Source organism: Mixophyes fleayi, chromosome 3 (assembly GCF_038048845.1).
Source record: "Mixophyes fleayi isolate aMixFle1 chromosome 3, aMixFle1.hap1, whole genome shotgun sequence".
Taxonomy (NCBI): Eukaryota; Metazoa; Chordata; class Amphibia; order Anura; family Limnodynastidae; genus Mixophyes; species Mixophyes fleayi.
This window is the reverse complement of record NC_134404.1, coordinates 277,596,892-277,618,912: the sequence shown is the minus strand read 5'-3', so window position 1 is coordinate 277,618,912 and position 22,021 is coordinate 277,596,892. Positions and strand designations below refer to the sequence as shown.

The 22,021-nt window shown below is 39.3% G+C and overlaps 1 protein-coding gene across 8 annotated transcripts in view; it reads right to left on the bottom strand.

Moving 5' to 3' along the window:
* BIRC6 (baculoviral IAP repeat containing 6) overlaps nucleotides 1-22,021 on the bottom strand; it is a 265,056-nt gene that overhangs the window by 109,329 nt on the left and 133,706 nt on the right. For all 8 annotated transcript variants that reach the window (XM_075203663.1, XM_075203667.1, XM_075203660.1 and 5 more), the window contains exons 47-56: nucleotides 20,244-20,419; nucleotides 19,579-19,675; nucleotides 15,788-15,982; nucleotides 10,148-10,348; nucleotides 8,090-8,369; nucleotides 7,093-7,349; nucleotides 6,897-7,005; nucleotides 5,855-6,076; nucleotides 4,021-4,801; nucleotides 1,999-2,142 (exon numbers count right to left, since the gene is read on the bottom strand). In XM_075203663.1, the coding sequence (XP_075059764.1) occupies nucleotides 1,999-2,142; nucleotides 4,021-4,801; nucleotides 5,855-6,076; nucleotides 6,897-7,005; nucleotides 7,093-7,349; nucleotides 8,090-8,369; nucleotides 10,148-10,348; nucleotides 15,788-15,982; nucleotides 19,579-19,675; nucleotides 20,244-20,419 (2,462 nt within the window). The remainder of the gene's footprint in view (nucleotides 1-1,998; nucleotides 2,143-4,020; nucleotides 4,802-5,854; nucleotides 6,077-6,896; nucleotides 7,006-7,092; nucleotides 7,350-8,089; nucleotides 8,370-10,147; nucleotides 10,349-15,787; nucleotides 15,983-19,578; nucleotides 19,676-20,243; nucleotides 20,420-22,021) is intronic.

The following is a 22,021-nucleotide window of genomic DNA, read 5'->3' as shown; positions in this document are numbered from 1 at the left end:
GTTTGTTGTAATATTGGAGTGATATAACTTTTTAAATATACAGAAATGGTATAAGCTATAAATACAAATACTAAGGTACACCACACAAAACAATCTCCAGACAGCAATTCCCCGGAGCAATGCAATTCGTATATTTACATTACAAGTGTGACAAACTGAGCTCATTCCATTTAGATTTCTCAAATATTCTGTATTTATATTTTTAGTCACAAACTGGAGCTCATCAAGGAATGTCAAAACCCCATCTAAAACTGAACACTGGAGAAAAGTGTGTAGTGCTGGTTCCAATGTAATCCTGACTGTTATAGGAGATACCAGGCTAAGGGTACGCCTCCCACATGTAGATGGGTCATTCTTTCGTCTCATGTTTAGACTGTGCATTGTATTGAAACACTTAAGACATAACGCTGTTGAGGCTACATTAATTGCTGTGTTGTTTCCTTAAAAGACCAGAGGATTAAAGTGAAAAGGGCTTTGAATATTAAACACATGTACACGAACAGAGGATGCCTGTATTGTACACTAAACAAATATAAACCATATAAAGAAAAGCTTTGCATGCCAGAAAGGTAATTTGTTTAACAATGATAACAAAAATGTATCCTCTACCCAGGTTCAGAATCTGCAATAAAACTGGGTTTATTTTAATTGTTAATGTATGACCATTTGGCCTGGCATTAACAGATTCAGGCATTCCATTAAAAATGTAATTCTCCTATGCCATCTGCTGGATAACATATTGAATTTATAAACGTTATCCAATTTTTTGTACAAACATTTACTTCTATTGAAACAGTTTAGAAATGTTATGGTTTGCAACAATACAGATTTAAAATATATAAAAGGTCAACTTGCTCGCACATCTGATGTATAGAAATCTAAGGTTCATAGATCTGTGTTAAGATAGAACACCCATGTCTTAATGTCTTATAATGATGCAAGTTGCAGTGTGTAGATGTCAGTGGCATCAGCAGAGGAATGTAGGGCTTTATAAGTAAAGGGCAATAAACACATTTCTTGGAAGAAATAAGAAAACTATGCAACTAAATATCTTGAGTTTTGGCAAAGTCTGGAAACTTCTACCTGTATACAAATAAATATTTTACAAATTTAATAAAAAAAAAAAAAGAAAAAGATTTACAGCAGTGACTACCCCTAGTAATTACTTTCATTACTTTGAAATACAAGATGATGTATGGTCCCATAATCTATAAGACTTGTGGGCAAAATGTCTTGCTTGCATTGTCAGATTTTAAATGAGTACCCAAGCTTTAGTGTGCATAGGGGTGGATAATGCAAATATATTACTTTACTGACAGCACAAAGAAACTATTAGTGAAATCATTTTTAATGTTCCTAGTATTTGTAAGCAAAGGTTAAACTTAATATACCACATTAACAACCAATTTATTGGTTCATTTGTGGAAAAGGAAAGACCATCAATAAAAAAAAAAATAAAAAAAATTTGATCCATTTTTGAACATGCTACCCGATTGTAGATTAAGTTGGCATATGTCAGTTTTATAATCGGCAAAAAACCTGATGTTAAGTATATGCCAGTATTATAAGACAGACAAATGGGCGTATATGGGCAAAAAACTGCAGCTAATGCAGCAAATATTCATTACTACTGTTCAAATGATGTTCTTGCATTCTCCTTATATTGCATTAGTACTACTTTGAAACAGAAGCATTGTGTCAAAAACTAGCAAAGATTAGTAGTTTACCATTTTTTTTTATTAAAAAGGAACTAAAGTCAGATTACCCCTATTCAAACACTGGTTCTTTAAAAATATAACACTGTCCCCAACTCATATGACAGACACCTAAAATTATTACATTGTAGCATCAGGAACTCTAGTAATGTTGATCTACTAATTGCATGTAGCTATAATGGCAAAAATAAAAAATACAGCTATAAAGATTATTAGACGAAAAGGTAAATGGGAGCAATATGTCCAAAAGTTTAGGTCAAATCATGACACAAATTATTCTTACAGGGCAGGGAGACTGAAGAAACATTGTTACTTTCTCATCCTCCAACATCAACTGCAGGAAGAGTCTTCGGATGAAGCCAGAAATATTGCCAGAGGCTGGGAGATTCCCGCGCTGTGGAGACGTTTGGAACAGCTCACAGAGAACCTGGAAACACAAGGCCAAGGTCTCTTGAATTGACAGTTAAAGTGCTTTTTCCATGAAGGGCTAATAAAAACACACATTACACTTTCCAATACAATTACACAAATACTTGTGTGTCAACCAATTTTAGATTATTTATATATTTTAATACATTAGAAATTTTTTTTTTAAAAAAAAACCCCAAAAACAAATATTAAACAAGCTTATTCTGCTAAAAATGCTTTATATGCACTAGAAAAGGATCCTTAAACATCTGAATTATGAGTTAGTTACCTATTGCTTGTTCTGCCAAAGTAAAAGGAAATGTCGTACATATACACCAATATACAATCATTTACTAAGCAACATTAATTTGAAGTGCACCCTTCACCTGAATCATAGCTACCAGCTAGGACTAAGTGCCCAGTACAGCAACCAAAATGTAAGATTTGTCCTCAATTATGAGATCACCTGCACTGTACTACTATTCTAGTTTTACATGTTGGGGGCAAAAATCAGTACCAGTCCTTATGAAACACTGAACAGCACCAAAATGTCCCTGGAAACGGTTTGACAATTATAGCCTAAATGATCTGAAAATTAAAGGAAAGAACTACTTGCTTGTTATGCAGATTTTTCCTCCCAGTAGGGAAACTAACAAAACAAGTCATTCAGAGAATTCTACAGACTGCTTACATCACTTGTCTAACAGATCACGCTGTCCTAACAACCCCTCAAAGGGCAAAACATGTTAGCTAGTCCGTATAAACAAACACTGAGAATTTAGTGAAAATCTATGAGATTAATGAAATAGTACTTGCTAAAAGTTCTAGATAGAACATTTGAAGAACTGCTTGCTTCATCTGCCTAAAAAATTAAATGAGCTTTCTTATCTTTATAGTTTCTTGTGAAATTCTCAGGGAAAATATTTAAAAAACCATAAGAACGCTTCCTAAATAGGTCTTCTATTAAATTGTAATAGAAGCCCTATGAAATTTGCTGGCCCTATATAAATAAATTATGATAGGTCTTCACCACTGGCATGAACAAAAGGGTCTTGGTAATGAGGCAAGAAAAACGGGCGAGGGCGAGGATAGATAGTTGTTGGTTGCTTTCATCAGCCCCTGATGAAAGCAACCTAGCTGAAAAGATTATTGTGCAGGGCATCCTACTGTTAAGTATCTTTCTGTTGTTTCCGTTTAAATCCTATTATTGCTGGTCTGTTCGTTTGAACAGCTAAGGATCCTGTTTTTTGAATTATGGACTATGCACAGTTTTTTAAGCTCCGATTTACTTATTGTAAATTGAGTGCATCCTCATGTATATTTTTGTTTATCTCTCTCTCTATAATATCTCTCTCTCGGTCTATAAACACACCAGGGCCATCTTAACAACATTATGGGCACCCAGGCAAAGCAGTGCACTGGGGCCCCTGGATATAGATATATAGATGTATACAGATACAGATATAGATATACAGAGAAAGAGATAGATAGATAGATAGATGTACTTGCTCAGTGACCCTTGTAGTTTTTGTTGCAGGTTTTTTTCTTTTGCAGGATTATTTATTCTCATTAAGAGCCGTGCCTATGGGGCCCCTGAGCAGCTGCCAATCGTGCCCAATGGAAAAGATGGCCGTGACACACACATATACACATACATACATATATATATATATACATATATATATATATATATATATATATATATATATATATATATATATATATATATATATAGTAGAAATATAACTATTAGATAAGAATGTTAATCAATAGCGATAAGTTCACTTGAAATCTCCCTTCCTCAGACAACACTCCAGTAAAATAGAGTACACTTTCACAGTCCTTGCTACAGCAAAATGATTTCCCCTCAGAATAGCTTGCAACTATGTTAGCATACCTGTGCCATTAATCTCTGGTTATTTGGATGACAAGATATGCACTGCAAGAAAAAGGCCACTGTTGCATTTTCCACAGCAGTTCTTTGTTGAGTGGTAAGACCATTTCCTGTAGCGGAACTCAGTAAAGTGCACCTGGAATTGGTCTGCTGCGACCCATTTATGTGACCTGCTGAGCTGGCACCAGAATGACAAAGTAAAAATAAAAGTGTTGTCCATAGAGGGTTAACTTCTGAACCTCCAAGCCAATCCTTCATAACATGACTGTTGCCAACTTCAGTCAAAAACCTGAGTATTGGTGCCACCAAGTCTGCCGTAACTGGCATCCTACTAAAGTGCTGAGATGTGTATTGCCGCCTGAGTTTCTCCTGTGTGCCATCCGCAGAGGTTGTAGGACAGTCTGAACTAGATATGTGACTGAAGCAAAAATTAACCAAGCTTCTGACAAGAAGTGAGGGTAAGTCAGAGTCCAACAGTTGCTTGATGGCTTCTGGAGACTGTGACGAAGCAGCAAGTGTGGCGAGGTGTGACTCCGTTAGTGCAAGAGGTGCTTGTGCGTTTTTAGAGTCATCCGTCAAAGCAGCATTAAGGTCTTGCTTTTTGCTGTCGTCTGTGATGGACAGTCTATGCTGGCTCTGTATTGGTGGAGGGGTAATTCCCATCCAGCCCATTAGAAGGGAAAAATAGTTTGGGTGAATGTTACACATTGAGCATAGCAGTCCGTCAACAGCCTTTTTTAAGACCATGTTGCAAGGTAAGGACATGGACCATTTATACAATGACCTAGAAGATAAAAGATACAATTAAATCGTAGATCACACAATATAAATAATTTTAGCAAATGTTTAAAAAACAAACACACACAACTCTTCGGACATTCATATTTTGTATACAGCAAAATTGCAAAAGCTCTTACAAACTACAAAAGCGCATTGATTTGTGGATCAAGATAGCATCTGCAAGGGTGCAAATGTTTACACCAGCTAATGGGAAGAGTTGGGTGATTAAAAACACCTCTCCAAGAGCAGATTAGGAGCATAAGCACACTAAACAAATTAAATTTCATTTTTGTGGATGGGATTATTTAATAAAGGCTTAGAAAGGGCACTTTTATTGGTGCACTCATTGCTTTACAGGAAAGTGCAGTCTTTTGCCACCTCAGGGATCTTCAGAAATCAGGTCTTGTCCACAATACTAATGATGGGACAGAATTTTCACCTTCTAATTGCTCTTTGGCTGGAAAGTAAATGTCTAGGTGGACTTCGACCCATACTGTAGAATGGCAAATGTAATAAAGACAACTCAGATATCATATCACTATTGTTATTAAATAAGTGAGTGTATACCAAGTGGTATTTTAACAGAGTAACAAAAAGGTTTAAAGAAGGAAAAGGGATGGGGTCTAACATGGAAGTAGGCTGGACTTTGACCAGACATTTTTCCAATGTCTATCTTACACAGCTTTAGAAGAATCTGAGAACTAGTAAAAGTTTCAGATTGTTACATGATGTTTGTAAAGCCCATGGGTTGTGATTGCACCTTGAAATGCACATATAGAACCATTGAGGGCACACAGATTTAGTGGTTCCTATATGACCCTTAAGGTGCTTACTCACACAATGAAAGAATACTTTCTAAAACAGCACCTGCACAACAAAGTACATGTGGGGAAAAATACCAAACATACTAATTTAGAGCAAAGTGAAAAATTAATAAAGTATGATCAATATTTTGCATTCCAAATATAGCTAAACAATATTTCCAAAAACGTAACCATGCGGAATTGGTAAAACAGCTGTGTCAATAAAACGGTATTTAATAATTTTATGTACTTACTCAAATAGATCTCTGTTGAGCAACCCAGGCAAGTCATATTCCACAGGAAGCTCATAGCTATGCCACAAAATGGCTGCTACGCAGTGCAAATGAGAAGGAGATGGCATTAAAAGACCAAACTCTCTTGGCGAGCTATTCGGAGAACTGAAGCTGCTACGACCGCTCCTTTTCAATGAAGCCACTCTGGCAGAATCACGCACCCACTTCAACAGAGCCTGTATTCTACAGTTTACCAAGCGAGAGACAATACATTGGCAGTTGAATATTAAACAGCACATTGCTAAGTGTTTTACATGTTCTTAAAAGTATTTCATATTTTTGCCATTTCCATTCATAGCAAATATTATAATACAGAGATTTGTGTATGTACAATGATGCTATAAAAACAGTCGTATCAGAAACAGTTTACGAGAAAAAAAAAAAAAAAGACAAAAAAACTCCCTTTAAGCAATCTTAGCATGCAGAAGTGTATGCATTATATAAAAGACCCTGGATAATGTATAAAATAATTTTGGCATTTCACCTGAATTTCAAGACAGCCATTAAGGTTAAGTTTTTTTTTATTCGAACATTGTTTCCACAATATTCCTAATAAATGTACTGCAGCAGTGGCTAATCCGCAGCACTTTTTACATGTAAATGTGGCTTCTCAGGGGTTAGGGTTTTGGCCCCCATTATGACATCCACTGCTTTGTTATAAAACAGAGAATAAGACAGACCGAAAGAATCCAACTTGAGTGTGACATGGCCTTCACTGCACAACACAGGGAGGACACGCAGAACAAAGGAGGTGAGTGTGCAGGGTGCCTTCCTCAAGGTTGCAGGGTCCACAGTTTACATGTATATCTACAGGTTCACTTCACTTGTGTAATAAGTGCATAATCTCATGGTAAAGATACACAGTTTATAAAAAACATTAAATTTCAGAAAAAGTATTGTGGATACATTCATTTATTCTCTTCTGATGGGTAACACATTTTAAACCACACACACAATGGACTTCAGTCATTTACAAGTACACATTTGGAAGGGAAGTACATACCTATCCTTTGTTCCAGGGTCTTGAGTGGTCCCCAGCTGATACAGGATATCGATCGTGGAGTCTGATGACAGACCATTGAGTCTTCCAAAAAGAAGAGGGCTGTTTAAATCTGTAGAAAATAATTGTAAGTGAAATAACATACTATTTAAGTAAGGAAAAGTATTTGTGCACAATGTAACAGGGTTTAGAGACATACCAGCTGGATCACTGCCAGACGCTGCACAGTTACGAAGCAGGATGTCAATGAGTCGAAGACCTATCCTGGTAGACTGAAGTCCAATCTTAACCAACACAGCCTCAATGTTGGGTGAATGCATACCACAGTATGGAGACATCAGTAATGCAGCACAAGTCTGCAGCAGGTTGGCCGTAGGTGCCGCAGCACTTGCCATCATAGCTTCCAGTTCACTTATGTGAGTGAGGCAGTGATGTAAAAGCCTTAGCCAACCAATGCTAGAACAAAGACAGAAAGTCTTAAAATACATTAGAAATATTGTTTTGGTATTATCTTTAACTCTATTTTTCATGTTTTAAAGCTTAAAAAAATTACAGCTGCAGTGCCACTCTGCAGTCCCAACACATTTTGTTTTGCTTCCATTTTATTACCACAGTTTCTAAATACGAAAATTAGGATATATTAAGACTGAACCACACAGTATTATGTACCATCCAATATCAAGATAAATATACCAAAAGTAAAGTATTGACCAAGGGCAATGAGGGATGAATTTAAATGATGATTTTATTACTTTACCCTCTCAATATATATGTGTGACTCAACGAGAGAGCGAGAGAGGGCGCAAGAGAGAGCATAGGTCATTAGTTATATATTTCAGTCTACACATAAGCAAGGATAAGTTTACAAGTTTAAAGTTTATAAGTTTATCTGTGTGTAACAACCTATGACAGCAATTCCTCTGTATGACTGACCTATTCACATTTGTAGTTTTAAAAAGAATAATAATACAATGGTATATACTGAGACTGATGCGCACTTTATTGTGTAAAAGTATTGCTGAAATTCACAGCAATCAACTGTTTTCTTCCATGTCCTAAAATTTGCTAGAAAAAAAATTACACTCTTCTGTGGTTGTTAGGGGTTAGAATATATTTTCTTGTACAGTTCCTTATGCACAAGCCATCATAACTGCATCCCCAATGTCCAGCTTTCACATATCACATTGCCATTTTACCTGGTCTTGGACACTTGATCCTCAGAAGGAAGGAAGGGGTTGTTAACAGTTGCTGAAGAAGTGTTTCCGAAAGCAGTTAGACCAAGCAATTTAATTTGTGATAGTCCAAGAGTGCTGGCATCACGAGGACGGTGGAGTCGCAGGCAGACAGCAGAAGCCACCTCCGCCTTAACAAGTTGAATTTTTATATAGGTGAGTCCACTAGTGATGACTGGTGTGGACAAAGGCAACATATTCACCCCATCGGCACTTATTTCCACAGAGACTGAAGAGGGACAAGCTAAAAATAATTCACAGGTTTAATAGCAAGTTAGATGTAGTTGTAACTGGTCAAGCATAATATAATTGCAAGAGAAAATATAAAAAAACAATAAACTTCGGTAAAGCTCATTAACCATTTCATAACCAAAATTGTCCATATGGTGCCTACCACTCTAAAAAAAATTATATGAAGTGGGTAAAATATAAAAAATACCATCTTTAACCTTAGAGCAACGCTATAACATGCAGGGCAGTCACACTGGAAAATATAATTTTATGCCACAAAAACAAAAACACACTTATTCTACAAGAAACCTGATCGCTAAGGTACACAGGTGTTTTCTGACTGCGTTTTTCAAGCATATCATGATTATTAATGCCTCTAGAGCTTGTAACTGAGATTTTAAGCTGCAGCATTAAAACATAGCTTTGACAAGTTGTTGTCAAATGAAGAATTTGTGTCAGTTTATTTTAAACACTGACAAATCACATAACATTTCATGTTCACACTTTATGATTTTGAAAATTGAACAAAAAAAATAATAATCCACACAGAATAAGATAGGAGCTTTCTCCCCAAGCGTTTTCTGTCACATGTCTTCTGAGGTCTAGAGAGGGAGTACTACTTCTAAACAATCACTCTAAGACAGGCATTTTTCCTCAAGTTTCTGGTCTGGGTGACCTGCTGGGCATTTCAAAAAGGCAGTTCCACCAGTACCTGCAGGTTAGAAATTTCTTCCACTTGGTTAAGACTTGCCTACTAGACATACCAGCATTTGCATTTGAAAACCTTTGCCTCATCGGTCACTCCTTCTAAGGTCTTATTTTGACGCTATATAAAGCTTTCCACCCGATCACAAGTGGTGAGAAGAAGCCATACCAAATGAGGTGGGAGGCCGATTTGGGTGAATCTCTAAACCCCGGGGAGCAGACAGACACATTATCTCAGTTAATGTCCGTACCAAAGAGAATGCCTATAAATTGCTCTGTAGGTGTATCAGATGCCTGCTTGAGGAATTGTGGTCAGCCAGAGTCTGTGTGTGTGGTGGAGCTGCCCAAAACTTCAGCCATTTTGGAGTGACGCCATTCAGATCCCACTCCTTTATTTACCTATGCCAGACTTCTCTTCCACACTGCTCAGGCATATCACGAGTGCAGTAACATGCCAAATAGCGCCCTTGTGGAACAATCCTCACGCTGTCTTCACGAAGAAAATAACCATTCTGAGAAACTCATCTGCTTCTTTCCTCAAAGTGTGGGCCCCATGTGCCTCCTATCACAATCAACCTATTCTCAACCTTTAAGTTAAAGTTAGGTCACAGTCTCTCTGTAGCTCTAATCAGCTCTCCTGTAAACTAATGCTCTCCCTCTAGACCCTCTTCCGCGTTGCCTATCCCCCCCCCCCCTCCCCCTATACAAACTCTGATCTGATCCAAATAATTATGATCCTCACCCTGTTTATATTGTTTTCGTTTCAAAGTGACTTCTATTTCTGTTTGAATTTGTGTTTAAGAGCCTGTAACCCTCATGTATGATTTGCGTTGCCTTCGATAGCTTGGGGGGAGGGGAGATATCATTTGTATGCAGGTCACAAGGTCTACTTTATCTTCAAGATATATTGCAACCCTAAATGCCTTGTAAGATTGTAAATACCAGGCATTCAGTTATAACTTGTTTTTGAGTGTAATAGCACCATTTGTTTTGTGGTAGAAAACGTCCTATATATGTATATGTACTTTAGGAGATGTTTGTATATAGCCCTATAATATATATAAAAAGCGTTATAGGGGTACTTACTGGCAAGAGATGCAAGGTGAGGCTGAATATGTATCTCTTTTAAAAGTACAGCTGCTGGTAAATGGATAGTGAGATCACACCAGGCTTCTTCTGGTAAAAAAATATATGACCAGGCAGCAGACCGCGCTCTCCTGTGGGGTGGGGTGGCTTGTAGTAGGACTTCTGCAGGCTGAGCCGTAGGACTACTTGAGGTGATTGTACCTACAAGGAAAAAGATACATATTTAAAAGAGATCATGAACAAGTAATTTCAAGATTAAAACGTAATTTCATGGCTAATTCGTCATAGAAGTTTAACTTGCATATATAAAATATATCACAGGGTAACCTACAATATATATATTATTTTATTAACTTTTTAGAATACAAACAGCACGCAAAATAACACTTCATTTTTAATATAGCAAGACAGGTTAACTGCTGGGAGGAGTTCAGGGGCAGCAGGGAGTCTTTTGCCCTAGGGTCGGACTACTGGCTACATAGAGCAAATTTCAGCAGAGGGATGGAGCTCGACTCCAAAAATGGGCATACCAAAAGTCAGTTTAGGCGATAGATTTAAATATTAAATTTCCCTGTCAATAGTTAGTGAAGCCAGGATGAAGAGCCAACTGACCCCACCTCACTCTAGTACAATGTGGACAGGTAGGAGAGCTTAGGGAGCTGTACCTGATAATTCCTTGCTTGCTCTCTATCATATTCTTGGACCTCGGACTGTCAATGTCAACAAACAATGATGTCATACCCATCCCTTGTCAATAAGCCCTTAAACATTACATTAGGCGAAGAATAACACCTGAACAAGACTGCCAGGAGGGTACTGCATAAAGGTAAAGGAAGTATGGGGAAGAGGAGATTAACAAAAGGTAGTGGAATGTTAATCTGAAAGCTGATTTACTAATACAATACTATAAATTGCTATAACAAAAAAAACATTTAAACATTCTTCTCTTGCAATTTACATGATAAGAATATAGAGGAAAGTAAAATTAAAAGACTAGAGTGACTGACCACACATGCAAGTGCATGTATAGTTCTTAGACTCCAGTTACCATGCAACAAGAACAGAGACAATGTATGTATGAAATGCATTCAACCTTCTATTTAAAGAGCAAGTAAATACTGTGTATTACTGAGCTGAATAGTACAATTACAGTGTTTATACTTAAGTAAATATATTTTCTTTTCCCTGTCAAGTACTAGGGAGGTGCTTCTCTGAGCAAGAAGAAAAAGGACTACAGCCTCTCCTTCCGATTCGGCGAGATTGTCGGCATCCCCCACCTCCACAGAACAACAGAAACTAAGAGGGACCAGGCAGTGGCTATCCCTATTTCAGGTTTATAATCTGGGGGTCTTCTGTTGCGGGATTTGTAAAAAAAAGAAAAAAAAATGAATACATAATATTTTTTTTTATTAAATTTAAAATACTGTGCTTCATCTGTTCAGAGTACATTATGTCTGAAAAAGACTTTCAGTGGTAAGATGCGTGCTGGTACGTCTGTGTTAACTACAACTGTTCTAAATGCTAAATTATCTTCTGGATAATGCCCTCTGTGCAGTTTGCGAGCCTGAGAATCGTGAACGTTGTGCTGCCGACTTGGGGTCAGCAGCTTTAGAGGAGCTGGCCTGGGCCAGGTTGCTGGCAACATCCATAGCTGATCTTGCTAAGGTGATGTCAAGATCTACAGAGGTACATGAGACTTCTATTTCTTTAACTGATAGAGGGAACCCCTAGGGTAGATTACCCCGCTAGCTTGCTTGTCTTCTACTTCAGCTATCCCTACCCAGAACAGGGTCTCTCTTAAAGATCATACTGATAAGAAGCGTGACCTAGTTCTCCGCTCAGCCTATTTGGCCTCAGGGATTTTATTTAGACTAAATATGGCCATAGCCTGGGTTAATAGAGCAATTCAGCTTTGGTCAGAGCAGTTGGTTAGAGGTCTACAGACTGGTGTTCCCAGAACTGAACTTCTCATTTTAGGAGGCCTCTGAATATGTAGGGCAAGCCGTCATGGATGCGGTGTCGGTCATTTCTAGGTTTGGTGGCCTCATCATAGCGGCTCGTCGCACCTTATGGTTGCATTCTTGGGCCGAGGACGCTGAATCAAATCGCACCTTGGAGGCATTGCCTTTTGATGATGGAGTAACGCTTTTTGGTTCCGGAGAGGGGATTATCCAAATAGCTACAGGGGGCAAAAGTACTTCCCTTCTTGTCAGCTCTACCAGGCCAACAGAGTCCCGTTTTCATTCCTTTGCCCAGAGGTAGGGGGGCTCCTCCAAGAGGTCAGTCTTTGTTCCCCAGAAGAACACACACAGCAGAGGTAGGGGTCTGCACATACAGGAACCCCTAGAGAGAGTGATAAGCCTGCGGCATGACAGAATCCCACTCAGGGATTCAGTGGGCGGGGTTAGTCTGCTTCACTTCCAGGAGCAGTGGTGGATCTCAACCACGGATATTTAGCTGTAGGGGATTGTAACAAGAGGTTACATAATAGACCTTGTTCAGTTCCCTGCATCGCGTTTCTTTTCCACACCCCCTCCCTCCTGTCCCATCAGGCACATAGCGCTTAGAAAGCCATCCACAATCTTCTGTCATCAAGGGTTATTGTTCAGGTACAGTTACTGGAAAAACGCAAAAAAGTTTTACTTCAATGTTTTCTTGGTTTCCAAGCCCGACGGATCTTTCCGTCCAATTCTGAACGTAGGGAACCTAAACAAGCAGATTAGGATACTCAGGTTCCGCATGGAATCCTTACACATGGTTATCGCCAGTATGAATCAGGGAGAGTTCATGGCATCCATAGATATCAAGGATGCCTACCTTCACATTCCCATTTGGGGGGGGGGGGGCACCAGTGCTTCCTCCCCTTTTCAGTCAGAAGTCATCACTTTCTACTCAGTGCCCTACCTATTGGTTTGGCTACTGCACCGAGGATGTTTTACGAAGATAATGGCAGGTCTACTTCGCTCCCACAGAATCACAATCATACATTATCTGGACGACCTTTTCCTGAAGGCAACGTCAGCAAATCTTCTCTCGCGGCACATCCAGATTACAATTCGGTTTCTCGAGGCACATGGTTGGATCTTGAACTTACCCAAGTCCTTGCTTCATCCTACTCAACAGATGCGTTTTCTGGGTCTCAATTTCAACACTGTAAACCAGAGTGCCTATTTCCCAGAAGACCGAGTCTCTGCTAGCTCGCAGACAGTTGTATCTTCTCCGGTGCATGAAGCTTCTGGGATCCATGATGTGAGTGTTCAAGGCGGTTTCCTTTGTTCAGTTCCATGCACGACTGTTTCAGAGGGAAATCTTGCAAAAATGGTCAGGCGCCCACGATCATCTGGACAGACAGATAATCCCACTGTCAAATACCACACGTCTTTCTCTCACCTGGTGGTTAGGGACATCATCTGGAAAGGGGACAGTCATTCCAGGCATATAACTGGACCCTGATCACCAGAGGCCAGTCTGTCTGGGTGGGGTGCGATTATCTGGCCTCTAAGGTTCCAAGGACTCTGGTCTCCTCTGGAGGCTAAGCTACCCATAAATGTTCTAGATCTCAGGGTGTTTCATAGAGTGTTAGTTCAGGGGCAACTGTTTTTGATCAGTAAACCGTTAATTCAGTCAGAGAACGTCACGGCTGTGGCATATCTAAATCATGAGGGCGGAACACTCAGGTCAATGACAATGCAGGAAACGTCATGTCCCGATAATCTCAGCCGTCTTCATTCCCTGGGTGGAAAATTGGAAGGCCGACTTTCTCAGTTGGCACAAGATTCACCCCGGGGAATGGTCTTTTCACAAGGACGTCTTTGCTCTCATAATAGAACGTTGGGGCGTTCCAGACATTAACCACATGGCGTCCAGACAAAACTTTCAGGTTCCTCTCTACTGCTCGAAGTCGAGGGATCCTCAAGTGGGATACACAGATGCCATGACGGTCCCATGGCGCTTCCGTCTAGTGTACTTTTTACCCCCAATTCCAATGCTTCCTCGGGTGCTAAAGAAGCTAAAAAGAGAAAGCTTTTCAGCAATTCTAATCACCCCTCATTGCCCTCGCAAGCGTGGTTCTCATACATTCTGGGAACGGCGGCGGGGCCTCCCTTTCATTTTCCTCCTCGTCGAGACCTTCTGGTTCAGGGACCTCTCCTTTAACGTGCTTTAGTTTGGCTGACTTTGACGGCGTTGCTGCTGAAACCTCAGTCCTTAAATCCAGAGGTTTTGCATCTGCAGATGCAAGCTTTGGGCACAGGGTGCTAAGCACAGCTTTGGTATGTCCCCAATGTCTCGCAGTGTCTCCCAATGGCAGGTAAGAGAAAATAGTATTTTTACTCACTGTAAAATCTGTTTGTCTGACTGCATTGGGGACACTGCGCAACCTCCCTTGCTCTGAAAGAAAGTTCTGTTAAGTTTACTTTGTTTATAGTTTTAGCCTGTTAGCCCTTTCTCTCAGCTTGGTTATACAAAGCTGACGTAACGGTCAGAGAGGAGGGGCATAGTAGAGAAGGAGCTTGTTTATTAATAAAGTTTGACAAGGGCCTAGACCTACTACACTCAATTTGTCGCAGTGTCTCCCAATGGAGTCAAACAGATTTTACGGTGAGTACAAATCCTACTATTTTAATGCCAGTGGGTGGGGTAGGACCTTCGACTCGCTCATTGGTGGGGGGAGTTGGATAGTTTAAGGGGAAAAAAAAAAACACAACTCATGTGATCACGGCACCGGCGTCCCTTCTCTCTGCTCCATTCACACTGGATGTCAAGAGTGACAACATCACGCCCGACATTCAGTGATGAGGAGCGGCGCAGAGAGAACCAAGAAAGAAGAAGAGGAGAGGCAAGGGGGGGGGGGGGGGTAGGGGGGTGGAGAGAGGCACAGAGTGATAGAGAAAGGGGGGGTGGAGAGGCACAGAGTAACACAGAAAGGGGGGGGTGGTGAGAGGCACAGAGTAACACAGAAAGGAGGGGTGGAGAGAGGCACAGAGTAATACAGAAAGGGGGAGGCACTTTTTATTAAAGTGCAAAGAAGCACTTTAATATTAATTGCAATTCATCTGATCACTCTTCATGACATTCTGGAGTATATGCAAATTGCCATCATAAAAGGCAGCAGATTTGTTAAAAATAATATTTGTGTTATTCTCAAAACTTCTCCCCATGACTGTATTGTCACACCTCAAGGACTGGTCCCATCATCCCCAACACTAAACCATGGGTGGATCTGAAAAAAGGCCTCCTCCTCAGCCTATCCCTTAGTAGACCTGTTTAAGCTTAGTACAAAATATAGCATAGCAGGAAAAGGTAAATGAATAGAACATCAACTTAATATAAAAATGAGCAATTTAAAGCTGTCACACTTATTTTAAAACTCAAATTGGATTATACATGTACTAGATTACAACAATTGACCTTACTTCTGTGACAAACCAGAAAATTGTAAAAAATCACGAGATAAAAGCACCTTTTGATTTAGTTAGTAAGACTTTTACAAACACAGTTTTCAAAGTAAAAACTTATATTTTCTGAGAAATAAATTAAAAAGAATAGATACAGATCTAAAAGTGCATAAAATCAGTTTATCTTTAGGCATTAAAGCAGACACAATTATAAGGTTCTCATAGATGTTGTTCAATCGCATACCGAGGGGGGCAAAGTTGTGGATGCCCTCTGCATTGTCTGGCTCAGATGCAAGCACTCTTGCTTTCAGACTGCTATCAGAGGCCTTGCTTGGGCCAGAATCAAGGAACTTCATGATTGTTGATACCATGCTTCTGGCAGTGTTAACAATTGCCCGTGTGCTGGTCACCATATTATTGCAGATGAGTTGAACACCTCCTAAAAAATATGCACATAATACTGTAAGTATGAAATAAAGAATGCAATAATATTCAAACAACGATAATATATTTAAATAAAATATCTTTTTAAAATGAAAGCACTGTGAGAAATGTGTCATTAACTATGAATGGGGCGTAAACACAAAACAAGCATCTAGGAGTAAGTGATATGGTTGGATCAAAATCTTGTCCATCTCAACAGAAAGGGTTAGAGTTTTGAGGTACAAAATTGGCCGAAAGGAACAGTGTTATTTTTAGACGAAAAGCACGTAGGAATATAATCCTGTGCCCCTCTGATCTGCTGTCCCTGGAGTGAACACTCCAACAGTGAGCAAGGTCTGAATGGTCACTCAAAGTGATTGGTGTCTGAATCGGCCCCTGGGAAAGCAGGTTGTAATGTTCTGAGGAGATCTATGATATATCCTCAATGCCCCTCACCCAGAAATCTGAATTGGAACTAAACCAATAATCTTAGTAGAGAAGCTACCACAGCTGCTGCTGGGTGGGCTGAAAGCATGCCATATGGACAAACTGTCTGAGGGCTTTGTCACTTCACCATATGCTGTACACCCCTATTTTTATTTATTTAAAAGGTTTCGTTTTTTTTAAACTAAAACAAAGCAGAAATCCAGCGCACTTTGTGATCAAAATAGTTAAGATATGTGAGAACAGCTGCCAGATAAGGGTCTGTGTAGTCTGTAGCTTCAATTTATAAGAAAAATAGTAAAGAAACTAGCTGCACTGACATCTATAATAAATTCATTTAAGATATTATCAAAGACTTATAAAAATATTACATTTACTTAAAAAAATGTCAAATCCATTTATACTTAGAGAATAAACCAGATGGTATTAAAAACAAAACAGACTGGCTAAGATAAATTTATATGCAATTTATACAGCAGGAATTAGCTGTGAACAATCATTAGATATATCAGGAGGAACAGTATCCTGAGTTTTTGCTTGCTGGCAGCGCAAAAGGATAAAAAGTGAGAGTTTTGGGCCTTAGCAAAAATTACCAGCAGGAAGGACGTCTTCCCACTCATCACCTGGCTAATGATCTTATCAGCTCTGGGCCAAATTAGACAATACCAGAGAAACGCAAGAGAATTCTTGGGACTCTTAATCCCCTCCCAAGCTTTGAGCCACAGAGTTTGGTGAGCAAGAAGCCTCCAAATTCAAAATTCCAGCCACAATAAGACCTTCATCGGAAGCTGTATTCCCCAAATATCATCACCTCTTCGGTATGTTCAGTGAGGATCACAAATTGGGACCTAGGCCTTTCTGACCCAAATGGAAGCTGAAATAGGCCTCAGGGAAACAGCGACTGTTTTGTGACTAGAATGATCTATATTATCCTATCTGTACCATCTTTAAGAGCTGCAGCATTTGAGTTAGGAATAGTGTTCACCTTAAACAAATGTGCTATAGGGACATCCATCTTCGATGGATCTTTCCATTTATCCATATTCACCTTGGAATAAGAATAAATGGGTCAGTAATCTGCAGGTAACCTCAAACTTTCCCAAACAAATTTTAAGCTGACAGGCGCTTAACAGTGCGAACACACCAAAGTAATGGAAGTATATATTTAATTTCAAATAGGATGGCAGCTCCCAACATACGACACCTATCTGCAGATGTCAACCTATTAGACCAAAACACAAGAAAGGGCGCCAAACATAGTGTATTAAATGTGACTCTTAGTGAATTTTCCACATGTGTATAATTCCCGTACCAGAGATCCAGATAATATCAGCTTCAATGAATACATATGATCTTCTCTAGGTACCGTCTAAGATGGACATCTGGAACCAATGATTCAATTTTGGATCTTCCCAACAGTGTAACTCCAGGGTAGCTTGATTGCCAGAATGTCTATTTAAGACAAACTCAGGTATTACTGTGGCAGCTTTGAAAAAGTCCTATTCCAGGGCCTGAATACTCGAAGTATCTACTAGCTGACGCGTTTCGTCCCTGGAATAGGACTTTTTCAAAGCTGCCACAGTAATACCTGGGTTTGTCTTAAATAGACATTCTGGCAATCAAGCTACCCTGGAGTTACACTGTTGGGAAGATCCAAAATTGAATCATTGGTTCCAGATGTCCATCTTAGACGGTACCTAGAGAAGATCATATGTATTCATTGAAGCTGATATTATCTGGATCTCTGGTACGGGAATTATACACATGTGGAAAATTCACTAAGAGTCACATTTAATACACTATGTTTGGCGCCCTTTCTTGTGTTTTTGTTTTAACCTCAAACTTTCAGTCACATTTAGTCCATGCCTCAAAGAGCAAGGAATCCATCAGCAGGAAAAAGGGTATGGAAACAATACTGTCGAATGTGTGCTGAACCCACCTGACCCCTACCCTCACAGGAAACTGCCAGGTACTGCACTTCCTGCAGTTCCTAGATTTTGGAGGCTGATTGTGGCTGATTTGTTTTCCCCTCACAGAGCTGCATGGTCTGGTGCTCCCTGTTCACTGCCTGTGGTGGTAATGAAGGTGACCCATCGCTCCATGTCAGGAGCGGCAGGCGGCATCGGGAACTGCGCCTTTTAAATGTGCTCTGGCATGCAGACAGACCAGTCTGCTTCCAAATGACAGACGCAGCTTTAAAATAGCAGCAGCAGATAAAAGAATAGCCTAGGCCAGAGTTCCCCGCAGGATGGGGATATAGGAGAGGGAGGAACTTAAGCAACTTAGAGAAATTTAAAGCTCTAACATCCTAATGAAGGCTCTTAGGATTATGGTTCCAGTGTGACCCACCCAGTAGGATGAATGAGAAACTACAATTTTCTGAGCACAAAGTGCTGGAGGAGACAAGCCACAGTGGTTGTCAACAGGGTATTTGCTCCAAAAGTGGCACCTGACCCATTCAGATGTGGCTTTCAGTGCAAACTTCCTGTTACAATTACACAAAGTAGCTTTATTCAACATGGCCCTTTAGTGTTCAGCAATTTGTAGGCTGAGGGGTTCCATGACGATCATGAGCTAAGGGACAAGGAACCAGAGGATGGGAGAGTTTAGAGGCTTCCTCAGTGAGAAAACTATCTGTACCAAAACCTTTACGAGCCAGCACAAAAAAATTATCAATGTATAGTGAATATTGTTCTTATTTATATTATGCTGTTAAGCTACAAGAAAGAAAACAAATACAGAAAAAAATATAACAATTTATTTATGGACCATTGAATCAAATGCTCAAAGTGAGCAGACAACGTGGCACTAGTGAGGAAAAAAAATTATTAATGACAAAAAGGAAAGAAAAAACTTTTAATGGGTATTTTTTTTTTTTTTTAAAGTAACTCTTCTATAAAAAAAAAAGGTTACCAAAGTATGCTTTTACTGTCAGATTCTAAGACAAGGAAAGGACACTAAAGTCTGAATTTTCTGCCTTTAGAGTTACAGTATTCGTAATATATATATATATATATATATATATATATATATATATATATATATATATATATATATATATATATATATATATATATACTAGACAGTAACGGCCCACAATCACATCGTGGTATAAAATGTATTTGACAAGTTGTGTGCAATTTTTACAAGTATTTCACCATTACGTACCCATATCATGGAATGCTTTCAAGGCCTCACTCGTGTCTAAAACTCTGAGGATGAACCATAACAGGGGCTCTGACAGCTGACAGGTAGAGAGAGATCCCTATGGGAAACAAATAAAGCCATGTAATAGATTACCTATTTACATTAACTGTTCCCATTGGATGATTTTTGAAAATTAATAAAAACTCCTATAAGTGTTTAATGCACTCCCATGCCACATAAATAATGACAATGTTGTAAGATAACAAGACTATATAACAATGTACAGATAGAGAGAGCTCATTTGGGAAAAACAGTGTAAAGAAAATATGCTGCATTAAGACATTGGAGTGTATATGCCATGCATTGGGGTATATTCAAAACCCTGCGTTGTTCTTACTGTTACTATGGTAATAGATGTGCATTATTACCGTTAGTACAATAATTTCAACGCTGATTTTTGCTCGCAGCCCTGAGAGTCATGAGCTAAAATCTGTGTTAAAATTAATGTACCAACGGTAATGATGCGCGTCCCTTGCTGTTATAAAGAACAGCGCGGGGAACCGAATCTGCCCCATTGTGTGACAAGTGCTGCTTTGGGTATTTGCCCTGAGTTATCTAATCACATTATGATGATTAAAAAGTGGTGTTTTCAATTTATCTAATGTGCATAGAATAAACAAATTTACCTGTCTTCCCATATATCCACATGCCATGTATGTTAGAATAGGTTGCAGCATAACTTGAACTGTGGTAGCTTTTTTACTGAGTGTGGTTAATATGGTGAACAGGCCGTCACCAACAGAAATGGCATCTAATCCTCCATGAAAGTTTTCATGTTTGGTTAAATGTAAACCACTTGCACCTAAAAATAGAAAACACACATAGGAAGACCTATAATTATTATTAATTATAATGATCATTAACTCCTTGAAGACTAGAGGTATTTTGTAATGACCAGACCCATTAGACTGCAAGCTCTCTACTGAGCAGGGCCTTCCACAGACTTAGTTTTCATGCATTATGTCTAACTTATACATCCCTGATTTATAAATTCCCTGTTTTCCACACTGTCCAGCACTGTGGCATCTTTCAAGTCAATGACAATAATAATAGTCATTTTCAAATATTTGAGATGCTAGGTTCACTGGAATAAATTAGTTTCTCTAACTCTACCCAATGACATTTTTTTTTCAGGACACATGGTGCTATCTTTTGGTGGCATATTTATTTATTATAATATACCAGGATACATGGGCAAAGTTAGAAGAAGAAAAAAAACACTTGAGATGCTGTTAAAAGTTAAGTTCACATACATTACTGTGTTACTTTCACTTTATTTTTTTTTTACTACTCTGTGTAGGAAATCTATTCTTGTTATCAAGTACAGATTACCTGAATAATGCAATTACCATGCAGTTGGCAATAAAAGGGGATGCATCCAACCTACAGCACAAATAAGTAAACCAAGATGTCACTGCTAGCAACAGTCTAACAATGGCAGTTTCCTTGACAGAGTGCCTTATCATACACAGTGCACGTGTACGGGACATGTTTTATGTAATGTGCCCATTGAAATTTGCTGAAGGAGCTGTGCATCTTGGAAATATAAAATCTATGTACAAAAGCCAATATGGAAAAAAGTACTTACACTGGGGATCAGGTCAAATTAAGCAGTTTTATGCCGCTGTTTTGTTTCTCATTCATATGAGGGTCCCCCATCTCTGGTAGTCCAGTGGAGAAGGATTGCACCTCAGCACTATGGTAGCCACAGAGCAGTGGCACAAGAGGGGCTTCTAAAAGGTGAATCCTGGGTTCATACGAGTCCCAGGAGGCAAAGTGCCACATTGAAGCCCAGAGGGCTTCAAAACCAGCATCAAGGAGGCTGGCTGCTGCGCAGGGACTGGCTATGTCCAGAGCAAATTTTAGATTTAAGCTTAGAGGTGATAAGCGGTTGGAGTATACAGCCATAGTAGCCAGCACAGAGATGCTGCAGCAGTTAAAAACAACACACATAAGCAAGCAGAGTCTAGGTGCTGTCAAGAGAGTCTGACTGTGGCAGCAACTATCGTCCTGCAACTGGAAACACATTGTTGGTATAGAGTTTACACTTACAGTCGTTGAGTCTGGTGGCCAAGAAGCACTAGCAGGAGTGGTCAGTAATTGTAGGGTACTAACATGTAAGCAAAACCTCTTTCCAAATGAGTAGCATAGTAAGCCCATCCTATTACACAGCACATAAATGGCCACTCAGATATATGCAACCACATGCATGGCAGTTTATAAAAGGCCCAGAAAAAAGGGAATTAAACATAAGGAAGACTCATTAAGTTAAAAAACTGAGTGAGGCATACCACATAAATCCAACTTTAAACATATTTTACAGTAAATAAATTGTAGTTAACTGAAACAATGGAATGGTAGCTCTGCATTACAGGAAATTGTAATTAATGCATTTGGGAACTTA